This window comes from Heterodontus francisci, chromosome 4 (assembly GCF_036365525.1).
Source record: "Heterodontus francisci isolate sHetFra1 chromosome 4, sHetFra1.hap1, whole genome shotgun sequence".
In the NCBI taxonomy this organism is placed as follows: Eukaryota; Metazoa; Chordata; class Chondrichthyes; order Heterodontiformes; family Heterodontidae; genus Heterodontus; species Heterodontus francisci.
Window position 1 is genome coordinate 12,855,537 of NC_090374.1, and position 18,089 is coordinate 12,873,625.

General features: G+C 46.2%; 1 protein-coding gene across 2 annotated transcripts in view; it reads left to right on the forward strand.

Moving 5' to 3' along the window:
- The window catches only part of phf24 (PHD finger protein 24), a 73,842-nt gene extending 60,595 nt beyond the window's left edge, over positions 1–13,247 (forward strand). For both annotated transcript variants that reach the window (XM_068028760.1, XM_068028759.1), the window contains 2 exons: positions 10,711–10,812; positions 12,782–13,247. In XM_068028760.1, coding sequence (XP_067884861.1) covers positions 10,711–10,812; positions 12,782–12,878 — 199 coding nt within the window. In that variant the 3' untranslated portion in view covers positions 12,879–13,247. The remainder of the gene's footprint in view (positions 1–10,710; positions 10,813–12,781) is intronic.
- The last annotated feature ends 4,842 nt before the right edge of the window (positions 13,248–18,089 follow it).

The window sequence follows — 18,089 nt, forward strand, 5'->3', positions numbered from 1 at the left end:
TTGCAGACTGATATAGATAGGTTGAGTGAGTGGGCAAAAATCTGGCAGATGGAGTATAATGTGGGAAAATGTGAAGCTGTTCACTTTGGCAGGAAGAATAAAAAAAAAAGCAGAGTATTACTTAAACGGAGAACGACTGCAGAATTCCGAGGTGCAGAGGGATCTAGGTGTTCCAGTGCATGAGTCACAAAAAGTTAGTATACAGGTACAGCAAGTAATAAAGAAGGCTAATGGAATGTTATCCTTTATTACAAGAGGAATTGAAAATAAAAGTAAGGATGTTATGCTTCAATTATACAGGGCATTGGTGAGACCACATCTCAAATACTGTGTGCAGTTTTGGTCTCCTTATTTAAGGAAGGATGTAAATGCGTTGGAGGCAGTTCAGAGGAGGTTTACTAGATTGATACATGGAATGAGCGGGTTGTCTTATGAGGAAAGGTTGGACAGACTGGGCTTGTTTTCACTGGAATTTAGAAGAGTGAGGGGAGACTTGATTGAAGTTTATAAGAACCTGAACGGTCTTGACAAGGTGGATGTGGAGAGGATGTTTCCTCTTGTGGGGGAGTTCAGAACTAGGGGGCACAGTTTTTAAATTAGGAGTATCCCTTTTAGGACAGAGACGAGGGGAATTTTTGTCTCACAGAGGATCGTGCTTGTTTGCTCTGTGGCATCAAGGAGCACAAGCAAAACTGCCAACACATTCACGCTGGTTGGAACTCTTAGAAGGTGGGATTATTGAATATTTTTAAGGTGGAGGTCGATAGATTCTTGTTAGTAAGGGAATCAAAGATTATCGGGGGTAGATGGGAATGTGGAATTCGAGACACAAACAGATCAGACACGATCTTATTGAATGACGGAGCAGGATCGAGGGGCTGAATGGCCTGCTTCTGCTCCTAATTCATACTCCTTTGATCAGTAAAGTCTGTAAATTGGAAGGGACTTGTCAGTTTTAAGCTGAGATTCAGAGGCACCTGTAGGAGAAGGACCTGAAAGGGTTAATGGTGGAGACATTGAGAGCAACCCCTCCCACTGTACTGATGATGTGTCAGTCACATTCTAATGGATTTTAGCAGTACGAAGGATGCTAGTTAAAGAGGCTTAGAGAGATACAGCACTGAAACAGGCCCTTCGGCCCACCAAGCCTGTGCCGACCAACAACCACCCATTTATGTTAATCCTACATTAACCCCATATTCCCTACCACGTCCCCTCAATTCTCCTACCTACGCTCGGGGCAATTTTACAGTGGCCAATTTACCTATCAACCTGCAAGTCTTTGGCTGTGGGAGGAAACCGGAGCACCCGGCGGTAACCCACGCGGTCACAGGGAGAACTTGCAAGCTCCACACAGGCAGTACCCAGAACTGAACCCGGGTTGCTGGAGCTGTGAGGCTGCAGTGCTAACCACTGCGCCACTGTGCCGCCCCAGGCTTAAAGGAGAGTATAAATAGAGTTGTGTAAATAATAAGTTATTAGTTGACCTTATCTAGACTGAGACTTTATCGATAATGCCCGAGCTACTCTTCTTTTTTTTTTCTTTTGGGCCTCCTTATCTCGAGAGACAATGGATACGCGCCTGGAGGTGGTCAGTGGTTTGTGAAGCAGCGCCTGGAGTGGCTATAAAGGCCAATTCTGGAGTGACAGGCTCTTCCACAGGTGCTGCAGAGAAATTTGTTTGTTGGGGCTGTTGCACAGTTGGCTCTCCCCTTGCGCCTCTGTCTTTTTTCCTGCCAACTACTAAGTCTCTTCGACTCGCCACAATTTAGCCCTGTCTTTATGGCTGCCCGCCAGCTCTGGCGAATGCTGGCAACTGACTCCCACGACTTGTGATCAATGTCACACGATTTCATGTCGCGTTTGCAGACGTCTTTATAACGGAGACATGGACGGCCGGTGGGTCTGATACCAGTGGCGAGCTCGCTGTACAATGTGTCTTTGGGGATCCTGCCATCTTCCATGCGGCTCACATGGCCAAGCCATCTCAAGCGCCGCTGACTCAGTAGTGTGTATAAGCTGGGGATGTTGGCCGCTTCAAGGACTTCTGTGTTGGAGATATAGTCCTGCCACCTGATGCCAAGTATTCTCCGAAGGCAGCGAAGATGGAATGAATTGAGACGTCGCTCTTGGCTGGCATACGTTGTCCAGGCCTCGCTGCCGTAGAGCAAGGTACTGAGGACACAGGCCTGATACACTCGGACTTTTGTGTTCCGTGTCAGTGCGCCATTTTCCCACACTCTCTTGGCCAGTCTGAACATAGCAGTGGAAGCCTTACCCATGCGCTTGTTGATTTCTGCATCTAGAGACAGGTTACTGGTGATAGTTGAGCCTAGGTAGGTGAACTCTTGAACCACTTTCAGAGCGTGGTCGCCAATATTGATGGATGGAGCATTTCTGACATCCTGCCCCATGATGTTCGTTTTCTTGAGGCTGATGGTTAGGCCAAATTCATTGCAGGCAGACGCAAACCTGTCGATGAGACTCTGCAGGCATTCTTCAGTGTGAGATGTTAAAGCAGCATCGTCAGCAAAGAGGAGTTCTCTGATGAGGACTTTCCGTACTTTGGACTTCGCTCTTAGACGGGCAAGGTTGAACAACCTGCCCCCTGATCTTGTGTGGAGGAAAATTCCTTCTTCAGAGGATTTGAACGCATGTGAAAGCAGCAGGGAGAAGAAAATCCCAAAAAGTGTGGGTGCGAGAACACAGCCCTGTTTCACACCACTCAGGATAGGAAAGGGCTCTGATGAGGAGCCACCATGTTGAATTGTGCCTTTCATATTGTCATGGAATGAGGTGATGATACTTAGTAGCTTTGGTGGACATCCGATCTTTTCTAGTAGTCTGAAGAGACCACGTCTGCTGACGAGGTCAAAGGCTTTGGTGAGATCAATGAAAGCAATGTAGAGGGGCATCTGTTGTTCACGGCATTTCTCCTGTATCTGACGAAGGGAGAACAGCATGTCAATAGTCGATCTCTCTGCACGAAAGCCACACTGTGCCTCAGGGTAGACGCGCTCGGCCAGCTTCTGGAGCCTGTTCAGAGCGACTCGAGCAAAGACTTTCCCCACTATGCTGAGCAGGGAGATTCCACGGTAGTTGTTGCAGTCACCGCGGTCACCTTTGTTTTTATAGAGGGTGATGATGTTGGCATCGCGCATGTCCTGGGGTACTGCTCCCTCGTCCCAGCACAGGCATAGCAGTTCATGTAGTGCTGAGAGTATAGCAGGCTTGGCACTCTTGATTATTTCAGGGGTAATGCTGTCCTTCCCAGGGGCTTTTCCGCTGGCTAGGGAATCAATGGCATCACTGAGTTCCGATTTGGTTGGCTGTATGTCCAGCTCATCCATGACTGGTAGAGGCTGGGCTGCATTGAGGGCAGTCTCAGTGACAGCATTCTCCCTGGAGTACAGTTCTAGGTAGTGCTCAACCCAGCGGTCCATCTGTTTGCGTTGGTCAGTGATTATGTCCCCCGATTTAGATTTGAGGGGGGTGATCTTCTTGATGGTTGGCCCAAGAGCTCTCTTCATGCCATCATACATTCCTCTGATGTTTCCGGTGTCTGAGGCCAGCTGAATATGACTGCATAGGTGTTGCCAGTAGTCGTTTGCGCAACGCCTAGCTGTTCTTTGTGCAGTACTTCTGGCTGCTTTAAGTGCTGCGGATGTTAAATCGCTGGGGGCTTTCTTGTAGTTCAAAAGTGCAATGCGCTTAGCGGCTATGACAGGTTCCAGCTCTTCATTATGAGATTGAAACCAGTCTGCATTTCTCTTCGCACTTTTGCCGTAGGTGGTCAAAGCTGACTCATAGATGGCGTCTCTGATGTGGGCCCACTTGGTCTCAGCATCCCCTGTGGGAGTGTTTTGAAGGGCTGTTACAAGTGAATTTAGAAATTTTTGTAACAGCTGTGGGTGAGAAATTCTGCTCGTGTTGATGCGCGGGTGGCCCTTCTGCTTGGAATGATGCAACTTCTTTGGTCTGAGTCTAACCTTGCTGCACACCAGGGAGTGGTCGGTGTCGCAGTCCGCACTGTGGAAGCTGCGTGTGATTTGAACACTGTTTAAGGCGGCTCGCCTTGTGACAATGAGGTCTAGCTGGTGCCAACGACGTGATCTTGGGTGCCTCCATGAAACCTGGTGACAGGGTTTAGTGTGAAAGAACGAGTTGGTGATGCAGAGGTTATGATAGGTACACAACTCAAGCAGTCTCTGCCCGTTCTCATTCATCCTTCCAACGCCATAGCGCCCAAGGCAGGAGGGCCATGAGTCATGGTCGGCCCCAACCCTGGCATTAAAGTCCCCCAGCAGGAATAGGTGTTCGGTGTTGGGGATGCTGCTAATGATGTTATGGAGTTGTTCATAGAACTGGTCTTTAGCTTCAGGTGTGGAACAGAGTGTTGGAGCATAGATGCTGAGTAGGTGTACTGGACCAGAGGTGGTGAGCAGTCGGATGGACAGTATGCGTTCCGAGCCATTTGAGGGAGGCTCTATCATGCTGAGCAAGGAGTTTCTGATGGCGAAGCCCACTCCATGCTGTCTTGGTTCTTCAGGATCCCTGCCCTGCCAGAAGAAGGTGTAGTCTTGCTCTGCTAGAGAGCCACTCGCGGGGAGGCGAGTCTCCTGAAGTGCTGCAATGTCCACATTGAGTCTACTGAGCTCTATTGAGTCTACTCTACTATTACAAAAACAACACACAACAGCACTCAGCATTTTAAAGCTGTTTTGCATCTGTTAACAAAGCATGACAGTTACCTATTAAAATAATAATAGACAGATACCTCAACAGGATGTGAGTGCTTCACAGCTTCAGTGTCTGTGACTGTTTGGCACAATTCACCTGACTTTTAACGTGCCTATTATCATAGCAACCAAGACAGTATAATTACACCTAATTAAGCTGCCACATTATCCTGAATTTATCAATGACATGAGGAACTGCCAACACATTCACACTCTAATTGTTTGTTTGTGATATTTAAAGGTACATGGCCTCCGTGGAAAAGTGTTTGGCAAAAAATAATAAAAGGTCAGAAATTTGGGAGAACAATGAGCCAGATTAAATCCTGGCCAATTTCATCCATGGTAACTTTACACACAATGATTTTTTTTTATATAATTATTGGGTCACATCTTTGAGTGCAAAGAGATGAAAATGTTTATGCAAACAGAGGTGAGAGTGACTGCCCTTGACAACAAGGCAGCATTTGACTGAGTATGGCATCGAGAAGCCCTAGCAGAACTGGAGTCAATGGGAATCGGGGGAAAACTCTCCACTGGTTGGTTACCTAGCACAAAGGAAAATGGTTGTGGTTGTTGGAGGTCAATCATCTCAGTCCCAGGACATCACTGTAGGAGTTCCTCAGGGTAGTGTCCCAGGCCCAACCACCTTCAGCTGCTTCATCAATGACCTTCCTTCGATCATTAGGTCAGAAGTGGGGATGTTCACTGATGATTGCACAATATTCAGCACCATTCGTGACTCCTCAAATACTGAAGCAGCCATGTCAAGATGCAGCAAGACCGGGACAATATCCAGGTTTGGGCTGATAAATGGCAAGTAACAGTCACACCACACAAGTGCCAGGCAATGACCATCTCAAACAAGAGAGAATCCAACCATCTCTCCTTGACATTCAAAGGCATTACCATCGCTGAATCCCTCACTATCAACATCCTAGGGGCTACCATTGACCAGAAACTGAACTGGACCAGCCGTATAAATACCGTGGCTACAAGAGCAGGTCAGAGGCTGGGAATTCTGTGGCAAGTAACTCACCTCCTGACTCCCCAAAGCCTGTCCACCATCTACAAGGCACAAGTCAGGAGTGTGATGGAATACTCTCCACTTGCCTGGATGGGTGCAGCTCCAACAACACTCAAGAAGCTCGACACCATCCAGGACAAAGCAGCCCACTTGATTGGCACCCCATCTACAAACATTCACTCCCTCCACCACCGACACACAGTGGCAGCAGTGTGAACCATCTACAAGATGCATTGCAGCAACGCACCAAGGCTCCTTTGGCAGCACCTTCCAAACCCACAGCTTCTACCACCAACAAGGACAAGGGCAGCAGATGCAAGTTTCCCTCCAAGTCACACACATCCTGACTTGGAACTATATCGCTGTTCCTTCACTCTCTCTGGGTCAAAATCCTGGAACTCCATTCTTAACAGTAATGTAGGTGTACCTCCCCCACATGGACTGCGGTGGTTCAAGAAGGCAGCTCACCACCATCTTTTCAAGGGCAATTAAGGATGGGCAATAAATGCTGGCCTAGCCAACGATGCCCACATTCCATGAAAGAATTTTTTAAAAAAGTGCAGGAAATAGTCAGCAGGCCTGGCAGCATCTGTGGAGGGAGCAAGAGAGTTAACATTCCTGGTTGATGACCTTTCATCAGATATGAGCTTGACTGAAACCTGAATCGTTGGGGGAATTTTACCAACTTCCAGAGGCGGGTTTGGAGGTTGGCGAGAGGGCGCCGGAACTTTGCCCAATAATTCTCCCTGATATGTTCCTGCCTCCAGCCACTTTTCCCAGTGGCAGGCTGTACATGTGGACAGTAGTCCACCAGCAGATTCCTCACAGAGTTTCAGGAGTAGGCCGCTGGTTCCAGCATCACTATCATGCCTTCTTCTTGTGCTGCCCTTCTCTTGGTTCACCTGAGCAGTGAACACAATTCAGAGTGGGGCTGGCAGTCACCCTTCACTTTGAGCACTGTGGTCGGTCCTCTCAGGTCCATAACCCACCTTCCGTCCCCAATTGGACGGAGCTCCAGGAGGCAGCTGCTTAACTGGCCTCCTCTGGGAAGTTTGCGCCTGCCGTCACGCCAGGTACACTTCCGGGTTCGCGACCCGGAAATCATCCTGATGTCAGGATCAGCACGTGAGCCGCAAAATTCAGTGCATTAACTCTGTTTCTCGCTCCACAGATGCTGCCAGACCTGCTGAGTATTTCCAGCACTTTCTGTTTTTATTTCAGATTTTCAGCAGCTGCAGTATTTTGCTTTTATAATGCTTGCTGGATATTTTTTTCCCCCTAAAGGACACGAGGATGATTTTTTTTTTCAATATTTTCACTCTCGTGATGCAGCTGCTCGTGGACATTTATTGCCTGTCACTAGTTGCCCATGAGAAGGTGGCAATACTAACTGAGCTGCTTCCTGAGGCCATCAGTCACATGTAGGCCCGACCAGTTAAGATCGACAGATTTCCTTCCCTAAAGGACATTAATGAACCTGTTGGGTTTTTTACAACAATCTGACAGCTTTACTGTATTAGTTTAGTTTAGTTTAGAGATACAGCACTGAAACAGGCCCTTCGGCCCACCGAGTCTGTGCCGACCATCAACCACCCATTTATACTAATCCTACACTAATCCCATATTCCTACCACATCCCCACCTGTCCCTATATATCCCTACCACCTACCTATACTAGGGGCAATTTATAATGGCCAATTTACCTACCAACCTGCAAGTCTTTGGCTTGTGGGAGGAAACCGGAGCACCCGGAGAAAACCCACGCAGACACAGGGAGAACTTGCAAACTCCACATAGGCAGTACCCAGAATTGAACCCGGGTCGCTGCGGTGCTAACCACTGCGCCACTGTGCTGCCCATATTGATACCAGCTTTTTATTTTCATACATTTTTTAAACTGAATTCAAATTTTTAAACAGCCTTGATGAGATCCGAACTCATGTTGTCCAATTTACTTGTCCAACCCTACCCGATTGCACGATGCAATATTAATCATGAGTGTGTTCCCGTGCTCATATGAAATTTCTCTTTCCTCCGTTGTTTACCTGTTTCTAATGATCCAATAGTTAGGCAGTAGGCGACTGCCTCAGACTGCTGCATTCAGAGCAGTATAAGAGATTTAAGAGAGAGTTTAACATCATTAGAATCACATTAAAAACTCAGGATGTCGCAAAATGTTTCATAACCAATGTTGTACATTGAAGTGTAGTCATTATTGTATTATGGCAGTCAGTTTGTCTACAAGGTCCCACAAACAGCTATGTAATAAATGGCCTGCTAATCTGATTTTAGTGATGTTGGCACCTCAGACAGTGCAGCACTCCATCAATACTGCACTGGGAGCGTCGGCTTTGATTATGTGCTTAATGGCTCTGGAAATTCCATCTCAAGCAAACTCGCAACCAGCATGATGTTGATATCTGTGCTGCTAACAGTGTCCCCTGAAGTTCCGCTGGCATTCTGCCAGTTATTGGCTATAACTCAAGTAGGAACTCTTCTCGGAAAAAGATGGACATTCATTGTTGCTCCAGATCTCCCCTATATCTTGGAGTCTTGTGGTTGTTGAACCTCCATCTGCCATTTACAAGGCAAATGACAGCAAGAGGTGAGGTCCAAGGCAGTGCTAGGGGCTTCATGTTCCTCGGTGGATATTAGCAGGTCAAGTAAGCTGAGGCTTTTGTTTTATTCAGTCAGGGGATGTGGACATCACTGGCAAGGCCAGCATTTATTGTCCATCCCTAATTGTATCAAACCCGCTGGCCCCAGTGGTTCAAGAAGAAGATCCACCACCTTCTCAGAACAATTAGAGATGGGTGATCAATGTTGGCCTTGCCAGCGGGAATGGATAAAAGAAATCAAAGAACCAAAAGTGACATGAGGAAAACGTTGTTACGCAGTGGGTGGTTAGGATCTGCAATGTACTGCTTGAGAGTGTGGTGGAGGCAGGTTCAACCGTGACTTTCAAAAGGGAAATGGATAAGCACCTGAGGAGAAAAATTTACAGAGCTATGGGGAAGTGGGACTAGCAAAACTATTCTTACAGAGAGCTGACATGGACTCGATGGGCCAAATGGCCTCCTTTTGTGCTGTAACCATTCTATGATTCAATTCTGTGATTCAGTGTGCCATTTGTATCCATGCTAATGAGGGTCACCCCTCTGAACCCCACAAACTCCAGCAGAATGCGGATGATTGCACAATGTTCCACACCATTCGCAACTCCTCAGATACAGAAGCAGCCAATGTCCAGTTGCAGCAAGACCTGGGCAACGTCCAGGTTTAGGCTGATAAGTGGCAAGTAACATTCATACCACACAAATGCCAGTCAATGACCATCTCAAATAAGAGAGAATTTAACCATCTCTCCTTGACATTCAATGGCATTACCATTGCTGAATCCCCCACAATCAACCTCCTGAGGTTTACCATTGACCAGAAACTGAACTGGACCAGCCATATAAATACTGTGGCTACAAGAGCAGGACAGAGGCTGGGAATCCTGCAGCGAGTAACTCACCTCCTGACTCCCCAAAGCCTGTCCACCATCTACAAGGCACAAGTCAGGAGTGTGATGGAATACTCTCCACTTGCCTGGATGGGTGCAGCTCCAACAACGCTCAAGAAGCTCGACACCATCCAGGACAAAACAGCCCACTTGATTGTCACCCCATCCACTAGCTTCAACATTCACTTCCTCCACCAACGACGCACAGTGGCAGCAGTGTGTACCATCTACAAGATGCACTGCAGCAACTCACCAAGGCTCCTTTGACAGCACCTTCCAAACCTGTAACATCTACCACCTAGAAGGACAAGGGCAGCAGATGCCTGAAATCACCACCACCTGCAGGTTCCCCTTCAAGCCACACACCATCCTGACTTGGAACTATATCGTTATTCCTTCAATGTCGCTGGGTCAAAATCCTGGAACTCCCTTCCTAACAGCACTGTGGGTGTGCCTACCCCACATGGACTGCAGCGGTTCAAGAAGGCAGCTCACTACCACCTTCTCAAGGGCAATTAGGCATGGGGCAATAAATGCTGGCCTAAACAGTGACACCCACATCCCATGAACGAATAATGAAATGGAATCAGGATTAGAGGGCAGCATACAGCTTGACCCTGGTTTAACCACAGCAATCACAATCTGCAGAATATCGGCACAGTTCCTCAAACCTCGAAACTCACTCTAACAGCAAACCTCTCCGCTCACCCAGTGCAACAAACCTCTCCACTCATGCATCTGTCTCAGATTTTATAGACATGCATCTTTTGTAAAAAAAAAAGAGAAATTGGGAGAGTTCTCAGGGAGGCGGGAAAACAATGGGTTGAAAGTTATACTTTTATAAAGCTCTGGTCAGACCACCAACTGGAGTAACTGTGTTCAGTTCTGGGCCCCGCACCTCCGGAAGGAGGGGGCGCAACACAGATTCACCAGAATAATTCCGGGGCTGAAAGGATTTAATTAGGAGGGCAGGTTACATAGACTAGGCTTGTATTCCCTTTAGAAGATTAAGGGATGATTTAATTGAGGTTTTCAAAATAATAAAACAATTTGACAAGGTAGATATAGAGAAAATATTTCCTCTGGGGGTTGAGTCCAGAACAAGAGGGCATAATCTTAAAATTCAGGGGTGATGTCAGGAAGCACTTCTTCACACAATGGGTAGTGGAACTCGGGGACTCTCTCCTCCAAAAAAGCTGTTGAGACTGGGATAATCAGAGCTTTCAAGACTGCGATTGATTGTTTTTTGTTGGTTAAGGGTATCAAGGGATATTGAACAAAGGTGGGTAAATGAAGTTGAGATACAGATCAACCATGATCTAATTAAATGGCAGAACAAATTCAAGGGGCTGAGTGGCCTCCTCCTGTTCCTATGTCGACTGTGCTATCACTGCCAATGACATTCTGAGAACAATAACAGTCCGTATCTGTTTCTTTGCCAGTATCAGCCACGTTGGACCCATATCGGAGAGTAGCCCAGCCAGCAGAGGACGAGTGAGGGTACAGGACAAGTCACTGCTCTGCAGGGAACAAGAGGAGAATAGGTGAGTGGAGAAACAGACTCCCTGTAACTAAGGAGGCAGTAAGGGCAGCTCACCCACGGAGCTACCCTAGGCATTGTCAAGGAACCGTTCTGGAAGACAGAAAAAAATCACAAACTGTCAACAGTGAAAAACTCTCCTGTAGAAAACATCCAAACCCCTTGTTTAGATTCCAGCCTGTAACTCACTGCCAGATATCTGTTATGTTATATATCAGGGTTGTCCATCATAAAGACCGTGGACCAGGATCCAGCACACCAAAGGTTTCCATCGAGCCAATGGATATAAATTGTACCCGGGGCCGTTCCTCATCCTCACCAAGGGTCTGCAACTAGTAACTTCACAGATAAGAAATTTCCCATTGATTTCTTCTTTCAGACTGGCTCTTTAAAAAAATCACAAGTGAGTTTCACAGCTGACAGGTTCTAGGAGCGGGAACAGCAGTTTCTCAACTTCAGACAGTTTCAGGGTTTTTCAGTGGATTCTGACTTTTTTTTTTGAAAAGCCGGCTGGAAAACTCTGAATCTGTCTGAAGTTGGGAAACCACTGTTCCTGCTGTCAGTGCCTCTCAGCTGTGAAACAGACAGTGCGATGTTTATAAAAACTGACCAACCACAAAGCTGCTGTGCTGAGCGCTCCTGCTCCCTGCAACTATCAGAGAGACAGAGGGAGGAGAGTGAGAGAGGGAGGGGGACAGACAGAGAGAGAGAGAGAGGGGGGACAGAGAGAAAGGGAAATGGGGAGGACAGAGAGAGAAAAAGGGGAACAGAGAGAGAAAGAGGGGGGGGCACAGAAAGGGAGAACAACACAGGTAGAGAGACAGAGAGCGAGAGAGAGTGAGAAAGAAAGAGAGATTGATTGAGATCACCGCTGACAGATGGACATTATCCGGAATACTCTGCATCACTACAACAAAAGTGTGCAGGCAAACATTGACTACTTGTGCAAGAAAAAAAAATGCCACGAAATCAGTCTTCACCATAGTAATGAGAAAGTAAGTCAATAACTTAATCTTCTCATTTAAAGATTCTTCACAAAAATGTACATTTTTTTGTTGTTTTGATTAATTGTAAGATAAATTTTATCTTTCTGAAATTGTCTCACCAGCCCCTATGTAAGACAAAAGTTGTAAAGTGCACCCCCCCCATGTGAAAAGGTTGGACAGCCCTGCTATTTATAAACTACCTACATCCCTCAATTAGATTTCAACCCGTAACTCACTCCCAGGTATCCATTAGTCATAGAGAGATACAGCACTGAAACAGGCCTTTCAGCCCACCGAGTCTGTGCTGACCAACAACCACCCATTTATACTAATCCTACATTAATCCCATATTCCCTAACACATCCCCACCATTCTCCTATCACCTACCTACACTAGGGGCAATTTACAATAGCCAGTTTACCTGTCAAGCTGCAAGTCTTTGGCATTACTCCATATATAAGCTACCTGAACCCTTTAATGTCTCTGTGTCTCCTTCTGGCAATCAGTCTGTCTACATTTACAGTCTTGTTTTGTCAGTATGCCTTTTGAGTCTCTACGTTGCTCTGAACTCTCTGTTTCTTTCTTTATATCTCTATCTCTCTTTTTCTCCCTTTCTCTTTATCTCTTTTTCTTTCCGTCTCTTTTGTTCACCATCTCTCCTTCCCTCTCTCTTCTCTATCTCTCTCTTTCTCTATCCTCCCTTTGGTCTGCGCTTCCTTTATGGCCTCTCTGTCTTTGTTTTCTGCCATTTCCCATTCCTGATTTTGCTTTTCTGATCCTCCTTCTCATATTTGTACACTTATTCACCTTCCCTACAAAGGTTCCATCACCATGGCAACTTTTAGAAATGAGAGACTTCTTTGTATTGGGGCTAAACAAACCAATAATTCTTTACATCCACCCACGAGCACAGTGATGTCATCCTGTGACCCTGAGGAGTGTCTGGGTTGTCTGTGCTTCTCATGGTTTTCTTGTTTCTCTTCACAGACGCGTGGACTGGAAAACATTCCTTAAGGAAAATGCCATCTACATCCTTGCTGCTCGCCCTAACAGTGCGGCGATTCACCTCCGACCTGCTGCGTAACACGAGGACAAGACGTCTGGCCTTTGGCCATGACCTGCAGTTCCTCCACCTCTCCCCGGTCCCCTCCTAACTCCCAACCTCCCGACACAAGGATGGAAGTCAGCAAATGACAGAGTGACATTGCAGCCAGAAGGCTCGGGACTTTTACAAAGCTTTTCTTTCCAAATTTCCCCTGCAAGTCTGCACTGTGTTGTTAACTCCCACTCATTAACCTCCCAGGGGCCTTGCTGAATGGAATTCACTAAAATATACTGTCATATATAATTCATGTACATAAAAGCACACCAGACAGCAAGATAGTAATATGCATTAGATAAAAGTTACTCAATTTCCAGTGACTCCATTGGGCCTGTCACTGTGGGCATTATTGGAAATAAAGGACTGCATCCTTCGAATGAGCTTGCACAACTCACTAAGCTACTGCTGGATATCGCGCTCCCTCAAATTCAGGCATTATATTTTGATATTTATTGAAGGAACTCGGCTGCATCCCCCTACTAATTAGCCGTGTCCATTCAGTCTGTTCCTCCCACAGCCCATGTACACTCTCCCTTAACATATACTCTACTCAGCCATTTAATCTCCTCCCACAGCCCATATATACTCTACTCAGCCATTTAATCTCCTCCCACAGCCCATGTACACTCTCCCTTAACATAGACTCTACCCAGCCATTTAATCTCCTCCCACAGCCCATATATACTCTACTCAGCCATTTAATCTCCTCCCACAGCCCATGTACACTCTCCCTTAACATAGACTCTACCCAGCCATTTAATCTCCTCCACAGCCCATGTACACTCTCCCCTATCATAGACTCTACTTAGCCATTTAATCTCCTCCCACAGCCCATGTACACTCTCCCTTAACATAGACTCTACCCAGCCATTTAATCTCCTCCCACAGCCCATGTACACTCTCCCTTAACATAGACTCTACTCAGCCATTTAATCTCCTCCCACAGCCCATGTACACTCTCCCTTAACATAGACTCTACCCAGCCATTTAATCTCCTCCACAGCCCATGTACACTCTCCCCTATCATAGACTCTACTCAGCCATTTAATCTCCTCCCACAGCCCATGTACAGCCTCCCCTATCATAGACTCTACTCAGCCATTTAATCTCCTCCCACAGCCCATGTACACTCTCCCCTATCATAGACTCTACTTAGCCATTTAATCTCCTCCCACAGCCCATGTACACTCTCCCTTAACATAGACTCTACCCAGCCATTTAATCTCCTCCACAGCCCATGTACACTCTCCCCTATCATAGACTCTACTCAGCCATTTAATCTCCTCCCACAGCCCATGTACAGCCTCCCCTATCATAGACTCTACTCAGCCATTTAATCTCCTCCACAGCCCATGTACACTCTCCCTTAACATAGACTCTACCCAGCCATTTAATCTCCAGAGGAAAGTTCTATATATGTTCCCTGTGATAAGCATGTGTGACAAGCCATGAAGTTTATATTAGATCACCAATGCTGAACTCCAGCTGAATATTTCATGCAGGTGACACTTGCTCAGTCCTAAGAAACGATCATGTACCATGAAGAACAGCGAACTCTGACAGAGGACCTTGAAGAAGTGCAATTCCAACTTTAACCACTTTCCATCTGCTTATTATGGTGTCAGAAACATTGGTTTATTGGGGATGACTGCATCTGCAGAAGACCAAAGGAAACGGAATAGGATTATTGATAAGATTGGGGATTGGATCATAAAGTGGAATACAATGTCAGGAAATGTGAGGCAATGACTGCAGTAATTGTCAATGGAACTAGGGGCTGTGGAATAGCAGAGGGAATTGGGAGGATGGAGGGCCATGCAGGTTCACAGGAGATCAAAGGCAGCACCTCAGGTTGTTGGGGCTTTAAAATAAAATGGTAGAATTCTAGGTTTTATCTCAATAGGTATAGAACATAAAAGCCAAGAGGTAATGATGTTGATATCAAACCTGAATAAGACTTCAGTTAGAGTATTGTGTGCAGTATTGAACTCCACACTTTAGAAAGACAATCCAGGCTTTGGATTGAGTACAATGCAGATGTGCTGGAATTCTATCTGGTATGGAGGAAATACAAAGATGAAGAACTGTATAAATTGGAGATTTTTTCATGAGACCAATGCAGACTATGGGGCAACAGTGAACCGGCGATATTATGGTGGCATGGTGATACTCTGACAGTGCCAAAAGGCAGTACTGTATGTGGTGAGGATGGTGAAGGAGTGGGAGGATAATGAACGGAACAGGAATAGTTTCACTTGATGGGATGGTACTCCGACAGTAGGATAATGATACACTTTAGGAGTTTGGTTCATCAGTGTTATTTGTTATGGAAATGAATGAGAAGCTGTTTGGGTCATTAGATTACAAAATGCAGGAGTGGATGGGAAGGGGTTTGGGTTTTTGGAGTTATACAGTACAGGAGTGGATGGAAAGGGGTTTGGGTTTTAGGAGTTATACAGTACAGGAGTGGATGGGAAGGGGTTTGGGTTTTTGGAGTTATACAGTACAGGAGTGGATGGGAAGGGGTTTGGGTTTTTGGAGTTATACAGTACAGGAGTGGATGGAAAGGGGTTTGGGTTTTTGGAGTTATACAGTACAGGAGTGGATGGGAAGGAGTTTGGGTTTTTGGAGTTATACAGTACAGGAGTGGATGGAAAGGGGTTTGGGTTTTTGGAGTTATACAGTACAGGAGTGGATGGAAAGGGGTTTGGGTTTTTGGAGTTATACAGTACAGGAGTGGATGGGAAGGGGTTTGGGTTTTTGAAGTTATACAGTACAGGAGTGGATGGGAAGGGGTTTGGGTTTTTGGAGTTATACAGTACAGGAGTGGATGGGAAGGGCTTTGGGTTTTTGAAGTTATACAGTACAGGAGTGGATGGGAAGGGGTTTGGGTTTTTGGAGTTATACAGTACAGGAGTGGATGGGAAGGGGTTTGGGTTTTTGGAGTTATACAGTACAGGAGTGGATGGGAAGGGGTTTGGGTTTTTGAAGTTATACAGTACAGGAGTGGATGGGAAGGGGTTTGGGTCTTTGGAGTTATACAGTACAGGAGTGGATGGGAAGGGGTTTGGGTTTTTGAAGTTATACAGTACAGGAGTGGATGGGAAGGGGTTTGGGTTTTTGGAGTTATACAGTACAGGAGTGGATGGGAAGGGGTTTGGGTTTTAGGAGTTATACAGTACAGGAGTGGATGGGAAGGGGTTTGGGTTTTTGGAGTTATACAGTACAGGAGTGGATGGGAAGGGGTTTGGGTTTTTGGAGTTATACAGTACAGGAGTGGATGGAAAGGGGTTTGGGTTTTTGGAGTTATACAGTACAGGAGTGGATGGGAAGGAGTTTGGGTTTTTGGAGTTATACAGTACAGGAGTGGATGGGAAGGAGTTTGGGTTTTTGGAGTTATACAGTACAGGAGTGGATGGGAAGGGCTTTGGGTTTTTGAAGTTATACAGTACAGGAGTGGATGGGAAGGGGTTTGGGTTTTTGGAGTTATACAGTACAGGAGTGGATGGGAAGGGGTTTGGGTTTTTGGAGTTATACAGTACAGGAGTGGATGGGAAGGGGTTTGGGTTTTTGAAGTTATACAGTACAGGAGTGGATGGGAAGGGGTTTGGGTCTTTGGAGTTATACAGTACAGGAGTGGATGGGAAGGGGTTTGGGTTTTTGAAGTTATACAGTACAGGAGTGGATGGGAAGGGGTTTGGGTTTTTGGAGTTATACAGTACAGGAGTGGATGGGAAGGAGTTTGGGTTTTTGGAGTTATACAGTACAGGAGTGGATGGGAAGGGGTTTGGGTTTTTGGAGTTATACAGTACAGGAGTTGATGGGAAGGAGTTTGGGTTTTTGAAGTTATACAGTACAGGAGTGGATGGGAAGGGGTTTGGGTCTTTGGAGTTATACAGTACAGGAGTGGATGGGAAGGGGTTTGGGTTTTTGAAGTTATACAGTACAGGAGTGGATGGGAAGGAGTTTGGGTTTTTGAAGTTATACAGTACAGGAGTGGATGGGAAGGAGGGTGGGTTTTTGGAGTTATACAGTACAGGAGTGGATGGGAAGGGGTTTGGGTCTTTGGAGTTATACAGTACAGGAGTGGATGGGAAGGGGTTTGGGTTTTTGAAGTTATACAGTACAGGAGTGGATGGAAAGGGGTTTGGGTTTTTGGAGTTATACAGTACAGGAGTGGATGGGAAGGAGGGTGGGTTTTTGGAGTTATACAGTACAGGAGTGGATGGAAAGGGGTTTGGGTTTTTGGAGTTATACAGTACAGGAGTGGATGGGAAGGAGGGTGGGTTTTTGGAGTTATACAGTACAGGAGTGGATGGAAAGGGGTTTGGGTTTTTGGAGTTATACAGTACAGGAGTGGATGGGAAGGGGTTTGGGTTTTTGAAGTTATACAGTACAGGAGTGGATGGAAAGGGGTTTGGGTTTTTGGAGTTATACAGTACAGGAGTGGATGGGAAGGAGGGTGGGTTTTTGGAGTTATACAGTACAGGAGTGGATGGAAAGGGGTTTGGGTTTTTGGAGTTATACAGTACAGGAGTGGATGGGAAGGAGGGTGGGTTTTTGGAGTTATACAGTACAGGAGTGGATGGAAAGGGGTTTGGGTTTTTGAAGTTATACAGTACAGGAGTGGATGGGAAGGGCTTTGGGTTTTTGAAGTTATACAGTACAGGAGTGGATGGAAAGGGGTTTGGGTTTTTGGAGTTATACAGTACAGGAGTGGATGGAAAGGGGTTTGGGTTTTTGGAGTTATACAGTACAGGAGTGGATGGGAAGGAGTTTGGGTTTTTGGTGTTATACAGTACAGGAGTGGATGGGAAGGGGTTTGGGTTTTTGGAGTTATACAGTACAGGAGTGGATGGGAAGGAGTTTGGGTTTTTGGAGTTATACAGTACAGGAGTGGATGGGAAGGGGTTTGGGTTTTTGGAGTTATACAGTACAGGAGTGGATGGGAAGGGGTTTGGGTCTTTGGAGTTATACAGTACAGGAGTGGATGGGAAGGAGTTTGGGTCTTTGGAGTTATACAGTACAGGAGTGGATGGGAAGGGATTTGGGTTTTTGAAGTTATACAGTACAGGAGTGGATGGAAAGGGGTTTGGGTTTTTGGAGTTATACAGTACAGGAGTGGATGGGAAGGGCTTTGGGTTTTTGAAGTTATACAGTACAGGAGTGGATGGGAAGGGGTTTGGGTTTTTG